The 22220-nt window shown below is 37.4% G+C and overlaps 1 protein-coding gene across 35 annotated transcripts in view; it reads left to right on the plus strand.

Annotated features, from left to right (window-relative positions):
- TENM3 (teneurin transmembrane protein 3) overlaps positions 1-22220 on the plus strand; it is a 1291378-nt gene that overhangs the window by 1137429 nt on the left and 131729 nt on the right. For all 35 annotated transcript variants that reach the window (XM_071432135.1, XM_071432137.1, XM_071432120.1 and 32 more), the window contains one exon: positions 18175-18412. In XM_071432135.1, the coding sequence (XP_071288236.1) occupies positions 18175-18412 (238 nt within the window). The remainder of the gene's footprint in view (positions 1-18174; positions 18413-22220) is intronic.

The following is a 22220-nucleotide window of genomic DNA, read 5'->3' on the forward strand; positions in this document are numbered from 1 at the left end:
ACAAATACCTAGAGTATGATGTAAAATATTCATATTCCAAGAGCTGTAACAGTGCTGCAAGTATCAAACACAATATGATTTGTTCTTCATTCTGTAAGAGCAGATGCCTTTCCTAGAGCTGTGCTCCTCACTGTATTCTTATGTGAATGCAAAAAGAACTGGGAGTGAAGAGGGACCTTATTACTGTAATAGTAGTAGTAGTGAGATTGAACCTAGGAAATACCTTTCTTGAATGTTCTTTCTGGTGTTTACTTTTCAAGTAAGATTTTATTTGCTCAGCAATGATTCTTGTGTGTGAGTTTCACTGTTTCCACCAAAAAAAAGCTAAGTAAATGCAGTACAGGAATGGTGGATATGGTTAAGCTCAGGCTGAGCTTTAATGAAATGGCCTAATTGATAGACAGTGAGCATACTTTAAATGGGGATAAACTCATCTGCATAGAAACTAGTTTGCTATTCTCTTTTGTTCTGTGTGCACAAACTGGAAAATTCAAAGTTTAGTGAAAGTCGTTGCTGATGTAGAAGACACAGAAACCAGCTAGGGTTGGCTTTTACAGCTTAAGGACCAGTAACCATAATTACTATGTTTTTATCAGTAAGAAGAAACTGTTAGAAAGCTGTTTAAGATTACTGGAATTAGCAAAAGCCTCCACCATTAATCAAACTACTGAGCACTAACTGTAGAGGGAGTAAATCTGGCATCTTTGCCTACATTCAGCAAAGATCTGTACCAAGTACAATTTAATTTGGAGTATCTGGAGGGTTTATCCTGTCAAAGGAGTTCACACATCCTGTTGTACCTGATGAATTGACCAGCTGGGACTATGAAAACTGACATGAGATTAGCTGTACATGTAACTGTTATGGAAAACAACACTGGCATGACCAGCAGCACATCAGCCATCAAATTTCTTTCTTGGGATTTCCTAAAGAAAAGTAGCATAATCTCTCACTTCCGTATATGAGTCATTTATTTTGATGGCCCAAACGATTTTCATCTATATTCTCACAGTGTGACAAAGATTCAGTAGTGGCCATGGCCTACATTTGGGTGAGGATTGAATATAAATAGTCATAAAGCAAGAATCATGCCTCTGGCAGATGTGATGTTTTTTCTGCAATTTAATGTTTTGGGGACTTGATAAATAATAATCAAATGGCCTTTACTTAAAGAAGCTTAAAGAAGCTACAAAGCTCCTACTGGAAACAATGAACAAGATTTATATCAGGTCTCTGAGCTTGAATGAGGCATGGGCCCAGGGGCATTGCAAGTGCCTTCATTTTATATACTTTCCTACTAGTCTGACTCACCCCTCAGGTTATTGTCAGAGCTAGTCAAAACCAGGACGTGTTCATCCATGTGGTTGTCTGCTGGCCAAGGGTAGACTTTTTGCATGGCAGCAACCTCAGCCAGTTGGGTTCTAGAAAAAGTATATCCACTGTGATTCATGGGATAAGGGTGTAAGTTTCTTGTATCTAGACTTCCAGCGTATTGAGGTCTGGCTGGCAGCTGCATGTCATGGTTTAACCCCAGCCAGCAACTAAACATCACACAGCCACTTGTTTACTCCCCTGTCCCAGCAGGATGGGGAAAAGAGAATTTGTAAGAGGAAAATGGAGAAAACTTGTGGGTTGAGACAAGCAGTTTAATAGTTGACATAAAATATAGTAAGATAAACTAAATTGTAATAAAAAGCAAAATAGCAACGATAAAGATAAGTAAAGCCCATGAAAGACAAGTGATACAAATGAAAATAATTTTGTTCATCACCAACCAACTGCTGCCTGTCCCTGAACAGTGGCTTCCCAGCCAACCAGTTTATATGCTGAGCATGACACCCTATTTTATAGAATATCCTTTTGACCAGTTTGGATCAGCTGTCCCAGCTGTGTCCCCTCCCAGATTCTTGTGCACTCCCAGCCTCCTCACTGGCAGGGTTTAGAGAGGAGCAGAAAAGGCCTTGCCTCTGTAAGCACTAAGTAATAATTAAAATATGACAGATTTATAAACACTGTTTCCAGCACAAATCCAAAGCATCGTCCCGTACTGTGAAGAAAACTATCTCTACCCCGGCCAAAACCAACAGACTTGCAGCTTTTTCCATTTAAGTCATGTCCAGGTCTCAAAAATTTCAATACATCCCCATTAACCATGATGCCCATTAATTATCATATAATCATAAAACCATAGAATGTTAAGAGGTTGTAATGGACCGTAAAGATCATCTAGTCCCAATTCCCCCTGCTTTGGGCAGGGACACTTCCCACTCTAGACCAGGTTGCTCAAGCCTTATCCAAATTGGCATCGAGCACTGCCAGGGTTGGGGCATCCACAGCCTCCCACAGCAACCTGTTTTGGTGTCTCACCCTCAAAATAAAAAAAAATTCTTCTATTATCTAACCTAAATTTCTCCGCTTTTTATTTGTACCCGTTACTGCTAGTTCTGCCACTACAGTTCCTGATGAAGAGGCCTTCTCTGGTTTCCCTTTAGGCCTCATTCAGATACTGGAAGGGTGCTATGAGGTCTCCACACAACCTTCTCTTCTCCAGGCTGAACTACCCCAGCTTTCTCATCCTGTCTTCAGTGCTCCTCTTACCAGCCCTCCTCTGGACTTGCTCCAACAGTTCTACATCCTTCTTATGTGGGGGACACCATAACTGTACACAGCATTCCAAGTGGGATCTCATCAGAACAGAGTAGAGGGAAAGAATCCCCTTCTTTGACCTGCTGGCCATGCTACTTTTGATGCAGCCCAAAGTTTGCTTGGATTTCTGGACTGCAAGCACACATTGCCAGGTCTTGTTGAGTTTTTCATCAATTGTCACCCCTGGGTCTTTCTCAACAGGGCTTGTCTCAACCCAGCCTGTAGGTGTTCCTGAGATAGCCCAGGTGTAGGATCTTTGATACAATATAGAGATACCATTGCTTTGGTCTGTGGATCACCCCTGTGAAGTGTCTGTAAAAAGTCCATAAATATCCACAAATGTCCACTGCGTTCCTTTAGTCCCTGACTTGGTGCTCCATCTGTTCTAGTGGTCACTCAGGACAGGAGAGGGGATGTGCTGCATGGAGGTATTGGGCACCAAAGACAACTCAGGTGTGGTCACTGCTGCATTGCAACTGCTTTTTTAAGGCTTCTCCTTCATTGGTTTAGTTAGCTAATACTATAGTAATTCCTATAAAATGCAACTCAAATCATGGGTTACAACAGTTTAAAGGTATATACATTTCACTCTTTACCCCTGGGCCTTTTGGGCTAGTTTATAGGGTTTAACATTGCAGTGAGCTCCTCCCCTTGCTCCTAGCTTGGCTAGCAGCAAGGGATTCCAGATACAGCAATTCCCATAACATGCCAAATAAATCATCATTCAGTTTTCCCGGAGTCTGGTGCATGATAGGGGATGTGATAGTCTCCCTCAATGCCATGTGTCTATGAGATTGTTTTAGAAATGAGTCCTGTTTTCTCATTCAATTCTTCCAGGGTGCTATGTGTGACCATAAACAGGATAGTATTCCAACCAGTGGCATGGGCTACACAGTATTTTTCCAACCATCCAGTGTCACTTCCACCATTGTAAGCACATGGTTAAAAAGGTACATGGTAATGTGATATAATCAGCCAGGCTTTCCCATATTGTTTCAGCCTTCACCCTCTACACCAAAAAGGCTTTAGCTGCTTTACTGGTTTGATTATGGGGCATATTTGACATTTTTGGATAACCTGTGCAATGGCATCAATTCCCCTGAGCCACAAGCCCATCCATCTCTTGGATGCCTTCCTAAATGTTATGTTGTGTCATTAGCCCATCGAGCTATAAAAGTAGCCCACCTTTATGTTCCCAGTCCAGCTCCATCTGAGCCTCTTCAATTCTAGCAGTTGGGTCACCTGTCCATTCTCTCAGTGTTCTTCAGTGCCCCAGCTCTTGGGTGCGTGAGCATCTTGCGAGGTACTTTTACAATCACATTCTCTACCTGAGCAACAACGTCTTGCCATAATTCAGCAGCCCAGAGGGGTGTATCACACCACTGTCAGTTGGCCTGCTTCCATTGCTGTAGCCACCACCACCACAGAGAGCTTGCCATATCCATGAGTCAGTACAGAGATAAAGGACTGGCCACTTTTCTTTTTCAGCAGTATCTAAAGCCAGCTTCACTTCAAGCCACTTCTGCAAACTGACTTGATTCACCTTGTCCTTCAGCACTTTTTGTGTCTTGTCGTGTAGGACTCCACACAGTCAAAACAGTAGGTATTTTGAAGATAAATCAGTCTTTGTCTTTTTTAGAAGTTCTGTACAGCTAGAAGAGGTTCTGAATATAAACCACTGAACATGAAAACTCTTGAGATTTTCCATTTGTCTCTAAAGAAGAGCGTATAATACATGTAATGTGCCATGAAGAAGTCTATACTTAGAAAAATTCAATAGGTCTTCACCCAAATTTTACTGAGCACTATAAAATATTTTGAAATCTATGCGTGAAGCTTGTGATGATATGGAAGAATATTGCCATGCAAGCATCTTATTTTGTAACTGTTCTAGCAACTCAAAATAGCTCTTAGTTTTGGTTCAGTATTTCATTGATACTGAGAGATTTGAAAAGTCTTGAGGAGGCTATCTACAAAGTCAGGTTTTTACTCCTAAACATTTGAAAAAAAATTTAAAAGAGCAGTTTGATTCAATGATTATTATTAAATGATAAAAACTAAAAGAGAAAATCTTGGAACTGAAACATACCTATTTAAAAATAAATATTCACACATGCAGGGCTCTACCCTGTTTTCATTGCCAGTTTAGGCTACACAATTAATCAGTGCTTCTGTTATCTTGATAATCTGTCTGCTTGCTGCTGTAAATAACTTACTTGCTGGTGAAGTTGCTGACAGCTATTTAGGCTTTCGGCTTTCAAAAACGCTTCTAATTGTACATGTTTGCAGCTTCTTAAAAGCATTTGCTTCTGAGATAATTTTTGCAGCTAATGTACCTCGAAGTCTTCCTGTTTATTTGTATTTATTTTCTTTAGAGTTGTATTTCTAAAGTGTGAATCTCTCTAATAGATTCAACTCACCTGAGACTATAAAGTGACCCAGTAGCTTTTAATGAAAAAATGTTACCTTGTTTGTGAGCTTGGTGATTTGTCTTTGTGGAAGACAGGACACTCTCCTGTAATGCCACATGTAACCTGTGAAACCTTGCACCTTGCGTAAGGATGTGCAGATGAAATTTTCACACTAACACCTCTAAAGAGCCAGGAAACTGAGCTGCAGGGAATTCTGTAGGGAGCAGGTGGGATGGGTTACATGTGCTTTCCTACCCACAGGTGGTGGAAACTTGATCTATATCAGAAAAAAATCCAGTGATTTTTTTGAGTATCCCCTCCCATTCCCCGATGTGGCAGCAGTGTGGAGTCATCGCTCAGCAGAACACAAACCCTACCCTTCCTCCACCTCTCTGCAAACACATTTGTCTGTGTACTTCTCATTGTAAATTTGTTCTGAGAGCAGAGGACATTTACACATAGAACATCTACCATTTCAGGAGCAGCAAAGAGCTGTTGGTACATAATTGATTTCAGCAGCAAGACCTCTGGACGTAGGGGCTCTTGCTTGCTTGTGATCACACCACTGGCTATGCCAGGAGTAAAAAAAGAGATTTCCTGACGTGCTCTGCTGCGAGCTTACCATGAAACAATTCTCCCTCCTCAAATGTTTGGTTTTAGCCCCCGGTGGTAGTTATAAAAGCATGTTAAATACCAGACTTCTCAGCTTGAGACCATCTGTTTCCCTTGCAATCATGTATACCACCCCCACACACGGGTTCCTTGTCACCAGTGTTGCAGTTTCAGCAGAAGACAAAAAGAAAGGTATTTTCCTATATGATAGTTTAGGCAGAAAACAGACCTGGGAAACATGTTTAGGTGGAGAGGGTGTGATTATGCTAGAAATAGAGGGGTTTTTCCCCACAAGTGGAAGGCAGCAGGCTTTCAGGGAGTCCAGTCATTCAGATCTCTGCTGGCTCTGTGCCTGTGTAAAATCTTGTCCCACTTGACTGGGGCATAGCTTGCTTCATAAATCAGCAGTGTTACATGGTGAGCAAGCTGTCTTCACAAGTGCTCTCCCAGCATACCTAGAATTGCTTTTGCCAAATTTGTTACGGGTGAAATGACAGCTGTTAGGTTTAAAGGGAGTTTACACACTTCCTCTACGTTAAGTAATTTGAAACACAAGTTCTGCATATGTAGAAATCAGGTTACTATTAGGAGGTTTCAGATTTTTTTTTTTTAAGAACTAAATAGTATGTGGAATCTTTACTGCTACCAGAAGAGCATAAAATTGTAATGAATCATTTTTTTAGTCTTTGCTTATCCCAGAAGAAGCAGCAACATTTCTTTTGATGCTAAAGTTACTCAAAAGTCGGAAGCATCATGGAATGAATTCAGCTTGCATTTGCTGATGATATATGGGAGATTTCATCACATTTCACTGCACCATGGTGGTGATATGCTTTGTGCTTATTTGTGTGTATTTGCAATTCTTTCAAAAACTTATTTAAAAAAAATTTAGCTCTGCTCTTCTGGGGTCTTTTTGTGTACACTATCTAGTTGGCTATTTAAATCGAAGGGGGTAGTATTGGGCTGTGATTTCTCTACCTTTTACTGGTTCTTTCAGTGTCTGTCTGAGAACTACAGCAGTGTTATTAAATGGAAGAGCTTACTATGACATGAATCAGCCATGTTTTTTTTAGGAGCTTGGTTTGGGCAAGAAGCTGTAAAGTTTACCTTGAAACTGATGTGAAAGATCATCTGCTGGAAACTTTGTAGCTTTGTAGCAGCAGCACAACTAAGACATAATGAAAATACATCCAGGAAAGACAAAACCTACAGTCATTTGGGAAAATATATATAGAATTTAAGTGTAAGAAGAACTGATTTTCTCATTTGCTGTTTTATAAAGTCTTCAAAATTATGAACTTTCACCCCTTTTTGTTTCATATAGAACAAAACTGTTTATTATCATTAATTATAGTAAACTGTATTTTAATTATCATTAATACAGTAAACTTATGCTTAAACTGTTCAGCATACTGCTGTCCTTCACAGCACTTGCAAAATACATAGTGAACACATAAAAGTCTCTAATTAAATCACTCTCCATGTCCACTTATACCTCTGAATTTATAGATTTGTTTAAAATGCTGTGCTAGGTAGGGAAGAGTTTTGTTGATAAGTTACATGAACTGAGGCAGTGAGGTTGACAGGTAGTTTTTGTTTCAACTCTTAGAAATTCAAAGTTGAGGTTTGATTTGAGGGTTAATGACTCAATCTTGCTACTGAAAAAGGAAGCAGCTGTACTGGAAACCCAGAATACCTTTTAAGAAATCTTTTGCAATGGATTTGTTCTTTTGATTGATACCTAACTAGGTTTGATTGTCATTAGAATAGAATAATATCTTACTAAAATCAAGAGTGGTTTTGTTGGGTTTTTTTTTATAAGGAGGAAGAGGAAAATTCTAATTCAGATGTAAGCCTAAAAAGCTTATTTAAAGTCATTAGAGAACAATAGTTCTTTAGTTTGCTCTTGTGGAGGCCTCCCCCTATTATGCATTTCTCTTCCTTGACACAGTTAAGAGAAAAAGTATTTAAAAGCTATTTTGGAAGCTTGGTTCCCTATTCTTTTCCTGTCTTTCATAATCTGCTTATTTCTTATACTTGATAACTAATCAATTAATTGATTTGGAGACAAGAATTCACCTGGTGTTCTACTGCCTTTTTTTTTTCCCTCTTGCTCTAAGGCCCAAGCTGCAGTCTGTAAGAATTTTTGCTTTGACTCTAGAGGCCAGGATTAAATTCCTTTTTTAAAGTCAAGCCAGAGTAAGCATCTCACTTCTATGTTTTCCATAAAATTTTGATTATTATGATTTTTCTGATGAAACTGTATATGCTTTCTCATTTTTCTCAGAACTTTTCTCTCATCTCTTCACTTTTGTGACGTCTCCTCTGTGTGTTATTCATTCAACCCCTTTTCTGTGCAATTCTACCGTTTTCCCCCCATGGATTTCTTTTCATGTCACTGCCCCTGTTCCGTTTTCATTTCCTCCAAAGCAAAACATGAATCCCTCTTATCTGAGTTCTTTCAAATCTGATGAAACAAACTCACCTGTTTTTGCTTAGAAGTTTTATGTTGTGTGTTCCCATTCCTGGCTTATCTTTCACAGATTTTATTAGTGTGGCCTTGTGTGTACAGACAAGGGTTGAGCGTGCAGAAATTGGTAAAGAATTTAATTGCTTTTAATGAACTAATTTTAGCAGACTTTCAAACTGCTTTTGGATTTGTAAATTTGCAAAATGTTCAAGGGATGGCATTAACTATTGCAAGTCCATGACAAAAACTTCAGTTGACCTATTTAATGGAGAATTTTTCCTCTGGCTTTTGAATTTGAGGAAGACTAGGGGTTTGCTCCTTCTTCATGAATGTCAGCCATATGTCAGTAAAAGTCAGGTTTAATAGTGAAAGAACCTTTAGATGCTATTTTATTTATAGGGCAGAAAGGCAGGTTTTTGCAGCACTGGTTGTGTCATCTATAAGCATTACATAATCATGACTTGTGAGTGTATTTTTTCAGGTTAAAGGTTTTAAGAGTTTAGGTTTTCTTAACCTGTACAGTAGTAAAATAAATAGCTTTGGCAAATTGTTTTTCTTGGAAATGGTAGGAAATAAAATCAGAAGACAAAGGAAAACATTCACATAGCTCACTCTGGATTAATGATTTTGGATAGGAACCAAAATTATCTAACACTTGAAAATGCTAAGAAATCTATTAAGAAGGCATACATCAGACTTTGCAATGGGAACTGCGTTTAACTCCAGCTAATCATGGGGTAAGAGACGAGTACATGTATTAACACACTTTGAATCATTGTAGGACTTACCCAGTTTACAGCTGAAGCATAGTTCTGCTTTTTGACATTTATTTATAAATCACAATTTTTGCAGTCAAAATTGAGTGTCTGTCTGTATTTGGTATAAACATAAGGTGCAGGGTGAGCAAAGTGGGAAATGGCATACTCTGAATCATTTCACCTGTGTTTTACAGGCAGGTTTTGGCTATGTACTTCAAGGTTTTTCAAATTCATTCCAGTCCCCTGTCACCATTTTGGAAAGCTGAATTTTTCTCCTTGTACAAAGTCTTTCAGCTGGACTTCTCCAGTTTTGTTTCATGTTTTGTTTTCTTTCCATTGAAACCTCAATTCTGTGATTAATGAGTTATTCTTCAATTTGTTAACTGAAAGCACATTTCTCCACTGATTTCCATGAGTTAGCAGCAAAGATTGTATGAAGCTAACAATAATTGCATAACTTTCTCACTTCAGACTCTAAATAAGAATGAAAGGTCATTTAATTTATGAAGACAGATCTGCTCTGATTAGAAAAAAACATGACTTAAGTGAAGCCTGTGGTCTTGGTGATCTCCCTTATCACAGACCATTTGTCTAGGAGACTGCTATACCCCAGTGGGGGAAAAAAACCCCAAGCCCACAGTCATGCAAAACATCAGAACCCCACTGTGGAGAAGCCAGGCCAGGAGCACACCACTGAAGACTGCATTATTATATTTAGAATCTCTGGATAATACAAGCTGAGTGTCATTTTTGTGTCTCAAGTGAGCAAGCTTTTCTTATTTCTCACAGTGTGATACCAACTTTTCCCAGTTTGATATCCAGTTAAATTGTTGGAAATAAGTCAATGACATTTTACCAGTGGAGGATGTTGTTAGGTTTTACAGACCTCGGATCCTAAAAAGAGAATATAAATAAATATCTATTAGTATCCCTGCTAACTACTGTGTGGGTTAGGCTGGGGTGGAAGGAGATGGCATTTGTGTAATACAGCAGCAGGATTGGAAGTACACTATTGCTTCTCTTTCTTCCTGTGTGCTTAGCTGCCATCTTGGGTTTTATACCCTCTGTTTTATTTCATTTTCTTGTAAAGCAAAATCCTAAGTATGTTACCCCAGCAGGTTAAATTTCAATTTACTTTTGCAGTGTTTCTGTATTTTTTCTTCTTTCATCTTTCTTCTTAAATCCCTCTGGGGATAAATAGGCCACTATTAGGAAGATTGTTTCCTGAACTAGTTTCACTAGTGCTTTTTCACTGAAGCTGAAATATATATCTCAGGTTCAGCTTTCATAAGGTGATTAAGCTTCCACAGTTCAGTTGAAAACCAGCAAAGTCCAGTTTATTTTGTTACTTTAAATGACTGCCTTAAGCATGGAAACATCAGTGGTTTTCCCTGATCTAGGTGGTATTTGTTCTCCAAATCTGAGCTCTTTCACTCCACATGCTTTTGTAGCTAGCTACTTTTTGTTAGCTGGGCCCTTATATAGGTACCAGGTAAGAAGACATTATTTCTTTATGGTAGTCAAATTAAACAGATTTTGCCTGCCATAATATTGACTGTGTGTTACATATGTATTGAAGGGGTTAATGGAGTGACTGCAGGCTGGAGGTGTTTCTGTTGGAATGCTTTGAGAATCGATTCCAGCTAATGGAAAAAAATGCTTTAAAAGTGAGCTGGTTCCATTCCCACAGTGAACAATAGAGAGTGGGAACAACATTTAATAAACCTTTCGGAAGTAAATCCTGCCATTTTTCCTTCCACCACCACCTGTGGAAGAAATGCCCACTTTCTTCTCAATGGGCAGGATTCCTTCCTGCAGTGTATTTGCCTTACTCTCTTAGGTAACAAGAGAAAAGTCTTTGGACAAAAACATACTAGAAAAATACGTTTTGCTCATGTGTCATCTAAGGCCTAAGTTTTATGGACTTTGCAAATTTTTGCTTAAATGGCCAATTGACCAAAAATAGCCAGCCTTAATATTCCTTCTCAGCTGCCCCTAACTATCTGGTTTCCAGTAAATTTAAGAAATTTGACTATATGCATCTTGTTTTACAAATATGGATGCTGCAAATTAAGATCCTTGTTGTACTTGGATTACAGGGGATATGTTGCGTCTTCTGTTCTACCTGTGTGCCATCTTTATTTTAAATTTATTTCAGGGCATTTAGAAGATTTGGCAAACATAACCCTTTACTTATGAAACTAAAACATTATTACATTTTTTGTTGTTCAGAGGGTGTTTTTACTCTAGAGTTCTCATGCAAAGTGGAGGGGCTTACAGTAGTATTTTTGCTTTGCTAATTAAGGTGATTATATGCAGATTTAAATTAAGTAAGAGTTTTGTTCTGTTGATAGATGCTGCTGAAAAATCCAAGGTTTATTTTCCATTGAGAATTGGCATGATTTTAAATGCAAGGCATATTTGTTGTGAACCATGAACAGTCTTTATGAGACCTGAAGAAGATTTGTGAAAACAGCCTGTAATAAAAATCACACATGCTTCATAAAACACTACTTGATAGATATCACTTGCACCATTAAGAACTAAACGACAAAGGATGTAATTTCAGTTCTGGCATACAATATTAATCGAAAGGCTTTAAAGCATCTTGCTGATGGGAACTATGACAACATGACATTGAAGAATAACAAACTGGAGACATCTATCTTAATCAGATTTTCAAAGTAAATGTCATAAAATAGAAAGTTATGTTATCTATCTTCATAGGGTCACATATCATATAGGGTAAAGCTTTTCAGCTTGTTTATTCTAAAAATACCGAGGTCAAAAAAATGTGCCTTTCAAGTAAGTTTAAAGCTCAGTTAATATTCTTTACAAAGTTTTTGGGAATAGATTAGTAACTGGTGCTTTCTGTTTCTGCAGCAAGGTTATAAAACATTAGGGAGAGCTGAATTGTAAAACAGCTGAGAATGCACAAGTATTATCCATATGAAGATGTTGAGGGAAAATATTATGCTCAGTGGATGTGAAATAGAAAGACAAAGTTACAAGTGTACCTTTAACTGGAAGAATTATGCCCCTGTAGATAACACAGCTGAAAGACATTGGTAAAAGTATTTTTTCTTCAGTTCCTAAAGCTTGCAGATATTTTGCATGACTTGTTTCTTTGTCTTCCTGTGTGTATTTAAGTGATAAAGAACAGTATCCTTATAGTGTGTGGGAAATGATCAACATGTACTTTGTGGTTTAAACACCACTGTTGCATGTTAGGGACTCCTACTGCCCTCCAGGGAGTTCCAGCAACTTCTCTCCACTCATCATCTGGTCTTAGACAGATACCACATGAGAACCATGGGATCATTTTGTGTTTCTCCACAGTCAAGTAAGTCTTTCTTCCCTTTCAGGACAGAAGTCTTTATTTCTCTTTAAAAAGTAAAGTCATGTTGCAATCTAAAGGAAAATGGCAAAATTAAGGTTTTCTTTATTATTTCTTCCAAATTTGGAATCATAAGCAAGGCAATGCAATCTTTCAGAGCTTATCCTGCATTAAATTCACTGATAGTTTCTCAGTCCCAGATAGCTTGACAGGTTTTCAGACCCTACAGGCATTGTACTGATGAGGAGACAGACACTGGCCCACTTTGATCAAGCTACTTGTTTGACTTTTGCCCCTTTTATATTATAATAGTATACACACACAGACACACACGGTGCATATCTAAATCAAAGTGTCCTTGTCACTTCTCCTTATGCTTGTCACCATGTATCGAGCACAGAGGAAGTCAGCAGCAGCGGCTGTGGGTTAATTCTGTTTCCATCTCTATGTCCATTAGGTATAAACCAAGCAGAAAAGGATGGGCAAGCTGGCAGCAAATCAGAGTGAAAGGACTCTCCTCTCGTGCTAGGCAGTCTGTCACCACAGTCCCTGGGTTGAGTGTGAGGCTTGGATCCTTGAAGCATTTGGCAGAGCAGAGCAAATTTGGATGTGAATGAGACTAAGCAAAATACTTGGGATTAACCACAAAATAAGCACAAACAGCAACTTCTTTTAAATTACCCCTATGGCTTATAGTAAATGATCAGAAAGGAAGCTTTGAGCCTCGCACACCCTGGCAGGAAAAACTGAACTGAAGCAGTGGTTCATTCAAAAGACAGATCTGCCTAATTGCAAATGAACACTTAAATACTCAATTTTTTTCTCCACACATAACTTTCTTTATGTTTTCATTAATTAAATATGGCTTCTCATGGAAGGTGCTCCCAGACCAGAGACTTGTGGAGTGATTGGCTTTAGTTGCCCACAGGATCCCTGAAGCCGTGGCTGTAGTGGTGCAGGTAGCCTGTCTTGCCCCTCCATAAGCTCTAAAAAAAGAGCTCCTTTGGGAGCTCAAGGAATAATTAAGCCATAATTCCTGCTCTTTTCAATTTGCAGGGACTTCTGAGGTAAATCCCACTACTGCTTACAGTGCTTTTGGAGATGTGACCATTTGTCAGTTAGGTAAAATTTCAAGTCAATTGAAGGGTTTTATTGAGGAAATCAAACCAGGTCTTATAGAAATTATTTTTACTGCTAGCAATCTAGGGCTAGCAGCTCAGGGACCAATGACCTGCAAACAAAAGGTTGTGTTCTTTTAAAGTTTTCTGAACATTTCATGCATTTTCTAAAACATTCAGTCTACTCCAGATTCTTACATCTAGTATGGGTTATGGATATTTCCTTTACCGTGGCAGAGACTTTTGTAAAAGAGAATAGAAAAGGAGCAGCCTGACCAGAAAGAGTTAAGACTCTCGTAGACATAGATATTGAATAACATTTTGTTCACGTTTGAAATGTTTATATCATAATGGAAGACTTTGCTTTTGTGTTTGTCATGGGAACTCTAAGTTCACATTAGTTATACTCTGTTTAAAAGCCTAATCCTTATCAAATGGAAATCACCTCTCTTTTTCTTAGATGAGTAGCTAGCTGACAGGTCTCAATGATCCATCTGTTATAGAAAGACACAAAATATGAAACAAATGACTTTTTGTCATGGATGCTTGGTCTGCTTTTCTGCCTCTGAATTAGCCCCTTTCCCCCACGTGGCTGTAGGTATCATAAAAGTCTCTCCTTCTTATGCTGTTAAAATTTTGTAACAATTAAATGATAAAATTAATTAAATGTAGATTACTTTTTGAAAAATAAAAGACGAAAAGGTTTTGTGAAAGGCTACAGAACTGCATATAATTTACCTCTGCAAATGAAATGGCTGCTTTGCTTCACTGTGATTCCTCAGGGAAAAGAACAATTTAAATATGTTTTGAAAAAAATCGTGTAACTGTAGTAAGACAGCTTTCTACCCAATTTCTTGTGACTTTTTGGAGTTCTGTGCATATGTTCATACACATAATTATCTGATGTTGACTTACTCAACAAATGCCTTAAAAGTGTGGGGTTTGTTTGTTGCACCTGAAGAACTTTGACAGACTGGTTGCTGGGCCAGTTTACATTTGCTTCTTGCTGCAGAAATCTTCTCTTTAAGATGAATGGGATTGCTCTACAGTCATTAAGGTCTAAACCAAACAGGAACGTTATAATTAAAACTTTACATCTTTAGACCTAAACCTACCTGTACCTACCCGTATCTGCTTAATTTTAGAGTAAATTAGACATTCCCATTTAGATTAAATCAATTAAGATAGCTTTTAAAATCCAATTTAAAGCAAAGCAACTATTCCTCTCTGGAATAGTTTTTAAGCATTTCAAGCCAATTGTACTTTATCAAATTTGAATGCTTTTTCTTCTAATAAGTGGTTTGTTGTGAGGGAGCTGGCCAAGTCCCTGGGCTGCTGTATTTCAATAAACAAGGGGAGATGTATTTCCCTCTAGGATTCCAATGATTGATAGGGAGGAAAGAGAAGTTACAGGGTCTTGACACTCAATATTGCAGCACATGGAGGGCTGTTATTACAGCGAGTAGTGTCCACTGCTGCAGATTTTATGAAGTACATATCGTGTCATCCCACTCTACTTATAAACTTGTTAAGTAGGAAAAGCAAGAAAACTGGAACTATTCTGACAGTAATGCTGATTTCTCAGGACAGCAGTGTGAATCACTTAACATACATGCCTCAGTTTCCCTGCATTTGCAGTGAGAACATTTTCAGTGTCACAGGAATGTTGGGAGGTTCTTACTCCATAAGACTGATAGCTTTGTGTGAAGGCCTCGGGAATACTGAAAGCTGTTCTTTAACACTTAACTCCTTAAAGGAGTAAAAAAGGAAATCTGGCTCCAGCTTCAGAATGCCATTCAAAACATGACTATTGTGATGATTCTTCCTCACAAATCAGTGGTGCAACATTAGGGTTTTGTTAGAAATTGTGCAGCAATCAAAGGACTGTGTATTGGGGAAATCTTGCAGGTTGGAGAAAAGATCCAAAAAGCAGTCCTCAGTGATCTCTCGCTCAGAATGACAGTGTAGGACTGAGTAAATGTAGAGGAGTATAGATTTTAGCTCTGCTGATTTATGGAAAATCTAACCTTGTTAAGTGCAACTCTACCTGTAGCTTTTGCACAATTAGAAAAGAAATAAATCGTTCCAGATTTTTCAGGCATTTTTGATTTTGACGAAGCTGTAGATTCCTTGCCAACTGAAGCCACCCTCAGACACAAGAAAATGTCACTTGTCAACATTCTGTGGAGAGAAAATGGGATTGGAAGACAAGTGATCTTTGTGAAATCGCACTTGGATGGCCTTCTAGCTCCCTTCTAGCCTCTCTTAACTTCTTTTATATGTTCCTCTGTATCTTCAGTTAGTAAAGTTTGTATGTTATTTAGCAGAAGGGTCTTTTGGTTCACGGTAAATTTATAGGGAAATAATCTAAATCCCAAATAGTGGCCTGCGTAGCTGGCCTGTGGTTGAGTAATCCAATTTCATTCTTCCAGCGTGTTTTGAGAGTAATTATTAAATCTGTGCATTTATTTGTGGAGTATATAAATTCTCTTTACAGAACCTTCACCATCCATCTTCCTCATGGGGTAGAGTGTGTAGGAAGGTGTGACATCTACCTGAGACAAAGCCTGGCACTCCCACCCTCCTTTGTGCAAGAGAACAATGATGATCAATCCTCTACTTTGTCTTTAGCAAAGAATGCTGCAGGACCTTTAGTACTTAAAATGATACACTGAAGGATTGATTTTCAGCAGAGACTGTAAATGAGAGGAGAAATTAATGAACAAGAGGGATGTCAGGATAACATTTCAGCTGACAGGAGCTGCAGTGGAAGAGAGTTTTGCACTGATCATGGCAAAACTGTCCAAAAAGGCTAGGCTGGTAGGAGAGTCAAAAAGGGGAATAAAAAAGAAAAGTCTGATCCTAAGAACTATTTAAATTAATTTATCTATCCAATTAAAATAAACTCATGTGAATTACTTCATTCCACCTGCCATTCTTCTGTAATTTTTGTAATTAATTAGTGTAATTAATAATTTATATATTTGCATATACATGTGTGTAAATACTTAGACACGTGCACATATATAATTTTTTATATACACATGCACCTATGTATTACAAAATATAAGGCCATAGTTAATTTTGCACCAGCTGATAAATAGCACCAGCTTGTTATCTAAATCAGATAAAATTTTAAGAGATATGGGGAAAATTCTTTGCTCTAGTGTTGGTCTGTTAAGTTTCTTCAGTTGGCTTGTTGAAAGGTGGCTTAAAGCCCTTGACAGTGATTGTAATCACATGGAGTGACAGCCATTGTGTCAGTGTTGGTGAAGATAAAGTTTATCAGTTGTATCCTACCTGGACTGGAATTTGCATTAATACAGTAGGGATTTGGTGTTGAAAATCTCACTAGCAGTATAAATGCTGTTATTCTTTTAACGAGAGATTCAGCATTGCTGTTGTTTGCGACAAAAGTCGTGTTGACCACACAAAATCACTGGAAAGAAGAATGTGGTTCTCAGAAAGGAAATTATTACAAAGACTTGGTTTTTCTGTTTAAGTCTATTTCTTAACGTTTTCATGTTGTCTTATGTTCACAACCTCAGAAATTGTTAAGTTAATTTTGTAGCAGTCACCTGTAAGTTATTGGAAACATCTGTTTCAACAGAAATACTTTTCCTGTGTTCTCTGTACCAGAGTTTTATTATTGAGTTTGTAACAATTTGCAATTATAACCAGTTCCAAAAGGGAATTGCTTATGGAAATCAAACAGCTAATTAAAAAACTACCTGAAAGCTTTTGCACTGAGAGAAGTGCATGTCCTGTGTCTTCTGCTCTGCTTAACACTTGCATTTATATTATGAAGTATGTACCTTAAGCATTAGTGTAAGAAAGAGATTGCAATTTTAATTACATAATTGTTAAGTGTTACGTGTTTAGGAGTTAGTTTTGGGTGCATTGTGTTGTAAAATGTTTGTCCTATATTTATGACTTATTTGCCAGTGATTTAATGGAACAGATTGCTAAAACCTAACATTGATAGAGATATTTAATTGCAGGTTTTGCTGTTTTGAGATTTTGAGTTTAAGCTTTATGAGTGTTGTGTGCTTTGGTTAAGCCAGAAAATATTTCTTTTTGTTTCGATGGCCTGACTCTCTTATCACCTGTGACTTCCTCCAAGCTGTATTTATATTGCATGGTGTGAAATTGGAAAATCTGTTCTGTGTGTGTTCTAATGGATGTGACGGTCATTAAGTATATGAGTCTTCTGACGTTGTAATCAGATGTGAATCAGTCTGTTAAATATCCATGAAGCAACATCTGCTTCACAGAGTGACCTTCTGCTAAAGAATACTTAGCATCTATTAGCAGATCATAGTGCAGATCTGCCTTATTTGAAATGCACTAAACTAGAGTAGTCTACTGCTGTTTAGCAACTAGCTTGTAATAATTTATTGCAGTTAAATAAAGCTTAAAATCTCCATTAAATAATTATAGGGATTATATCCATTTTGAAGACCTTTGTGTTCTATTGAAATTACCCATTTAATTTCAGGGTTGGTTTGTTAAAAAAAGCTGAAGTCTAAAGGCGCATTAGGGGATCTGTCAGATGCTATTTTCTGTAGGTGTTAATAAAACCAGATTAAAAAAAAAAAACTGAAACAAATTAAAACCAAAAGCAATTTTACCATCTGTTGTGTATTAATTAGAACTTGGTGTATCAAGGGTAAACTTGCTCTTACAGAATGTCACTGAATGTCTGCTAATAGAATAATATGCAAATATATTAGATGATAGGATTATATTGAATTTCTCATTCTGCTGTGGTTGTAAGCAAATGCCAAGATGTATAATGAACTTTAATTTTCTTTCTTCTTAGAGCAACCTCCAAATAACCAAGGCCAGTCGACCCTGCAGCCTTTGCCACCTTCTCACAAGCAACATTCAGCACAGCATCACCCATCCATCACCTCACTTAACAGAAACTCACTGACAAATAGGAGGAATCAGAGTCCGGCCCCGCCGGCTGCCTTGCCCGCCGAGCTGCAAACCACACCTGAGTCAGTCCAGCTGCAGGACAGCTGGGTGCTTGGCAGTAATGCACCTCTGGAAAGCAGGTAATTACTTAGGTACTACTGCAGACTGTGGCAATGCTAGAGAAAACATTTACCTTAATGAAAGTTGACCTGCAGATAATACTTCCCCTCATTCAGCAAGCAAAACTGGAGAATTTTCAGTCCTGAAAAATATGTCCTCTCTCTAAAATCCTCAGTGACACTCTTCTCCCTCCTATTCCAGAGTACTTAGAGTATATTAATTTTTCCAGACAAGCATTTCCCTTCCTGTTCATAACCTGTGGCTTTTGCCTGTTTGAAGAAATTTCTTGCCTTGCTTGCTAGAAATGTGTCAAATATGTACTGTCATACAGATCAAATGTCAAATAATGTTTTGTAATAGTTTTTAACTCTTGTACTTGGTACCTTTAAAGAAATACTTACGTGAAGCTAAGTGTTTTTAAAGGTACTGAGATTTGGTGAGACAAAAGAGCTGAGTTTCAGTGTAATGATAAATTTGTCATTGATAACTACCTCTAGGAAAGAAGCAGCTAATATGAAGAGTCACACTAGCTTTTTTAGATGCAGAAGAATCTATAAAAATTTTGATAGGACTTACTGGCACAGAGCTGAATTTACCTACAGTGATTAATTAGTACTCATGTAACACTCAATCAGCACTAATTTTTTATTAAGGAAAGCCATAATATTCCGATTTAGTTATTAAACTGAGCGGTTATTAGTATATTAAAGTTGACAGTAATTCTTGAAAGTGTTTGTGAAATCCCTTCAGTTTATGCTTTGAATCCCTTTATACTATGATTCATAGCAAAGTAAAGTTGATTTTGACCAATTTAAAGCATACCTGATCTTAAGATTCTCTTTTAAGTAGTTTTGGTTGCCATAGATGTTTCAGGCAACTCCTCTGTTAGACAGTTTGGAATGGCTATTCCTTCTTTTAGTTTTCTTGGACTCTCCTGTGCTGTTTGAGACATAAGCACTGTGGAACAGCATTCCACTGAAGAGGTTTCATCATCATATTCAAACAGTTTAGTACTTTAAGAAAAAAATTTCTTATAGAACTAATAAGTTTGTAGTGGGGAAGAAGATGTTTGATGTTTTCCTGATAGTAGTTAATCTTAAGTAGATGGGTAAGGTCTTTGATGTTTGCTTCTATTGCCATATTTTTATTGTCTTTATAAAGGTGTAGGACTACTTGAATGAGAATGCCACTTCCATTAAACCTTAAGCATTTTTTTGCAGAGTAAAGTCTTTTCATCTTTTAAACATTTGTGATGAAAACCTAAGGGTATTTTGAGTGTTCAAATTTTGAACATTGTGAATGTGGTAAAATGTAAAAATTTCATGTAAGAACTGACAGAGCCCTACTACTTTGGTTTTTTCTAATAATCTTACTTGGTTGGAACTCTGGAGGTGTAGAACCCCTCTTATTTGTCATTGATTTTTCCCCTTTTGGTTAAGGTTCCCTCCTGAGTGTGATTTTCAGGCTCAGTATCAACTGTATTTACGAATTTGTGATAGGTGTCTTCCTTGACCCTTTTCTTGGACTAAAAAAAGTTCATCTCCTCTTTGGCAATATTTTAATTTATGCTTTTTGTTGGGGCTTTTCTTCCTTCTCTCTTTTTTTTTTAATTTGACTTAGATGACAGCCACTTAGAGGTAGAGAATGTGAATGTCAGCCTGTACACACAACTGTCTTTCTAGCTCTGTAGACTCCTACTGATGATGGGTGGCATAAAAATGACATACAGTTTGCTGTCAGGTATAGCTGGGCAGTGATTGGCTGGCTTTGTGTATGTGCACGTAGGAGAGAGGGATGTGTTTGCAAAGCTTGGGGGAGGTTTTAGTCCCTATCGCTCTGCAGTAGTAGTGAAAGTGATTTCAAAAGATATATATTCCATAATATTGGATTCTCTTGTGTTTTTAATAGGATATATGGCAGTTTGGCTCTGTGCAAAGTACTATCAACAAGAACTGATGGATTTGTGTGAAACATTGGTGTTACTGGCTAAAAAGATGTGAGGTTACAGACTGTGAGGCTAAAAACTGTGAGGTTACAGATCAATGATGTCCAACAGAAACTCCAGTTCACATTTTTTTAAATATAAAAAGACTTCTTAAATGTTTATGAGGACCTAAAACTGCAACTTGAATGAGTTATGTGAATGTTTCTTTAATCTTTGATCCAGTCTTTAAATAACAATGAGATTATGAAGCAGAGGTAGAAATTGTCTTCCCTCTGTTTGTGCTCAGTAAAATCTACATTAACAAAAAAACCCAAGACAGTAGAAGAATATTTCCTATAGGTTTCCTGCAGACTGCAGGACCTTTCATTGAACATTTAATGATCTTTACTATTTGACTGTTCCCTAGCCAGATGTAAGTTAGGTTCATTTGTAGAGCCAACAGATCTACTGGAGGAGCCAGCACTAGAGAATAATATGAACTTCTAAAGAAATCAAAATCTTTCCATTTTCTTCTTTGAATTACTGGTTGGACAGCCAGGGTCATGTAAATATATGACTACATGTCAGATGTCTGAATATGATAAAAGATCATTTAGTAATTAAATATTAGTGCTTTTTTTATTATCACTAAGCTTTAAGTTTTTATTCAGCTACTAGTTTTAGTAATGATTTCTTGATTACCAGTATCAGTAGTAACCTTCTCATGACTTTGAGTTCTAGTAGGATCTAAATTACTGATATTTAAAAATATGTAGTAAATCACTTCTTTAAGTGCTCTCTGTGTTAAATATTTGAATGTGCAGAATTTTTCTAATGCACGGTCAATTATGAATGTTAGAGATGCACAGAGGAAAAGTATGTTAGAACTCATACATTTGTAGATAAAAATAAGCTGGTAGCATCTCTTAGTGCATTTCCTAGGAAGTATTTCATTAATTTCAGTCATTGAATGTCAAAGATCAATTTATTGGTAAGAGGTAATTTACATATTCCAGTCAAGGAATAAATCTCTGAGAATATGATGTAACTTTATTCAGAATCTGTGCTAACATGCCAGTGAATCAAAGAGCTTTGCTTTTTCTTCCTATATTTTCTGCAAAAAGTACCTCATTTGAAAGTTGTGAAATCCCATGCAACCCTGGTTGTATTTTGTATGATGGACTGTGAATTTTTATAGAAACTAGCCAAGAAACTATGTTTTTCATAGTTTATACAGATACTGCTGAGTCTTCTCTTACAACTGAGTATTAATAGTAGAATCTTAGGAACATTACTGTATTCAACTACTTAGATACTTATTTTACCAAGAAAAAAAGAGGGAATTGGTTGAAGAAATACTTGATGACTAGAAAATATTTTAATATTTTGAGGAACTTAATTAAAGTACTGGAATACCTCAGAAACATTATAGACAAAATATTTCCTGGAATGTGTTACTTCAAAACTGTTCTGTAAACTTGAATCAAAGTTCATTTTAGAATGTGAAGACTCTAGAAACTCTAAAAGTGTGATGAACATACACATGTGTCATTATTGAGGTGGACTGCCAGTGATCCAATTGCCTTCAATATTGATTAAGGTATGGAACAGGTGTTGATAGTTTCCAGGGAAGTTTTAAATCAATTTGTGTAGAGGCTGATTGATTGTCCACAAAAGCACAGTGTTGCTGGAGGTTAAAGTCTGCTCAAACCCCCTATTTTACATGCTTCACCCACTAAAACAGTGCCTGGTTTAATCGAATTCAAATTGTTCTGATCTATAAGTCTGCCAGGTTTTCACACATGGACTTGATTAGAGATGTTACTTCTATTGAGAAGGTGCATGGTACAAAATAAAGGCAGAAACTGGCGATGGAGTTGAAGTCCTGCTCTTCTGAAGACCCT

Source organism: Agelaius tricolor, unplaced genomic scaffold (assembly GCF_023055355.1).
Source record: "Agelaius tricolor isolate 1412-34295 unplaced genomic scaffold, bAgeTri1.0.p SCAF_8, whole genome shotgun sequence".
Classification (NCBI taxonomy): Eukaryota; Metazoa; Chordata; class Aves; order Passeriformes; family Icteridae; genus Agelaius; species Agelaius tricolor.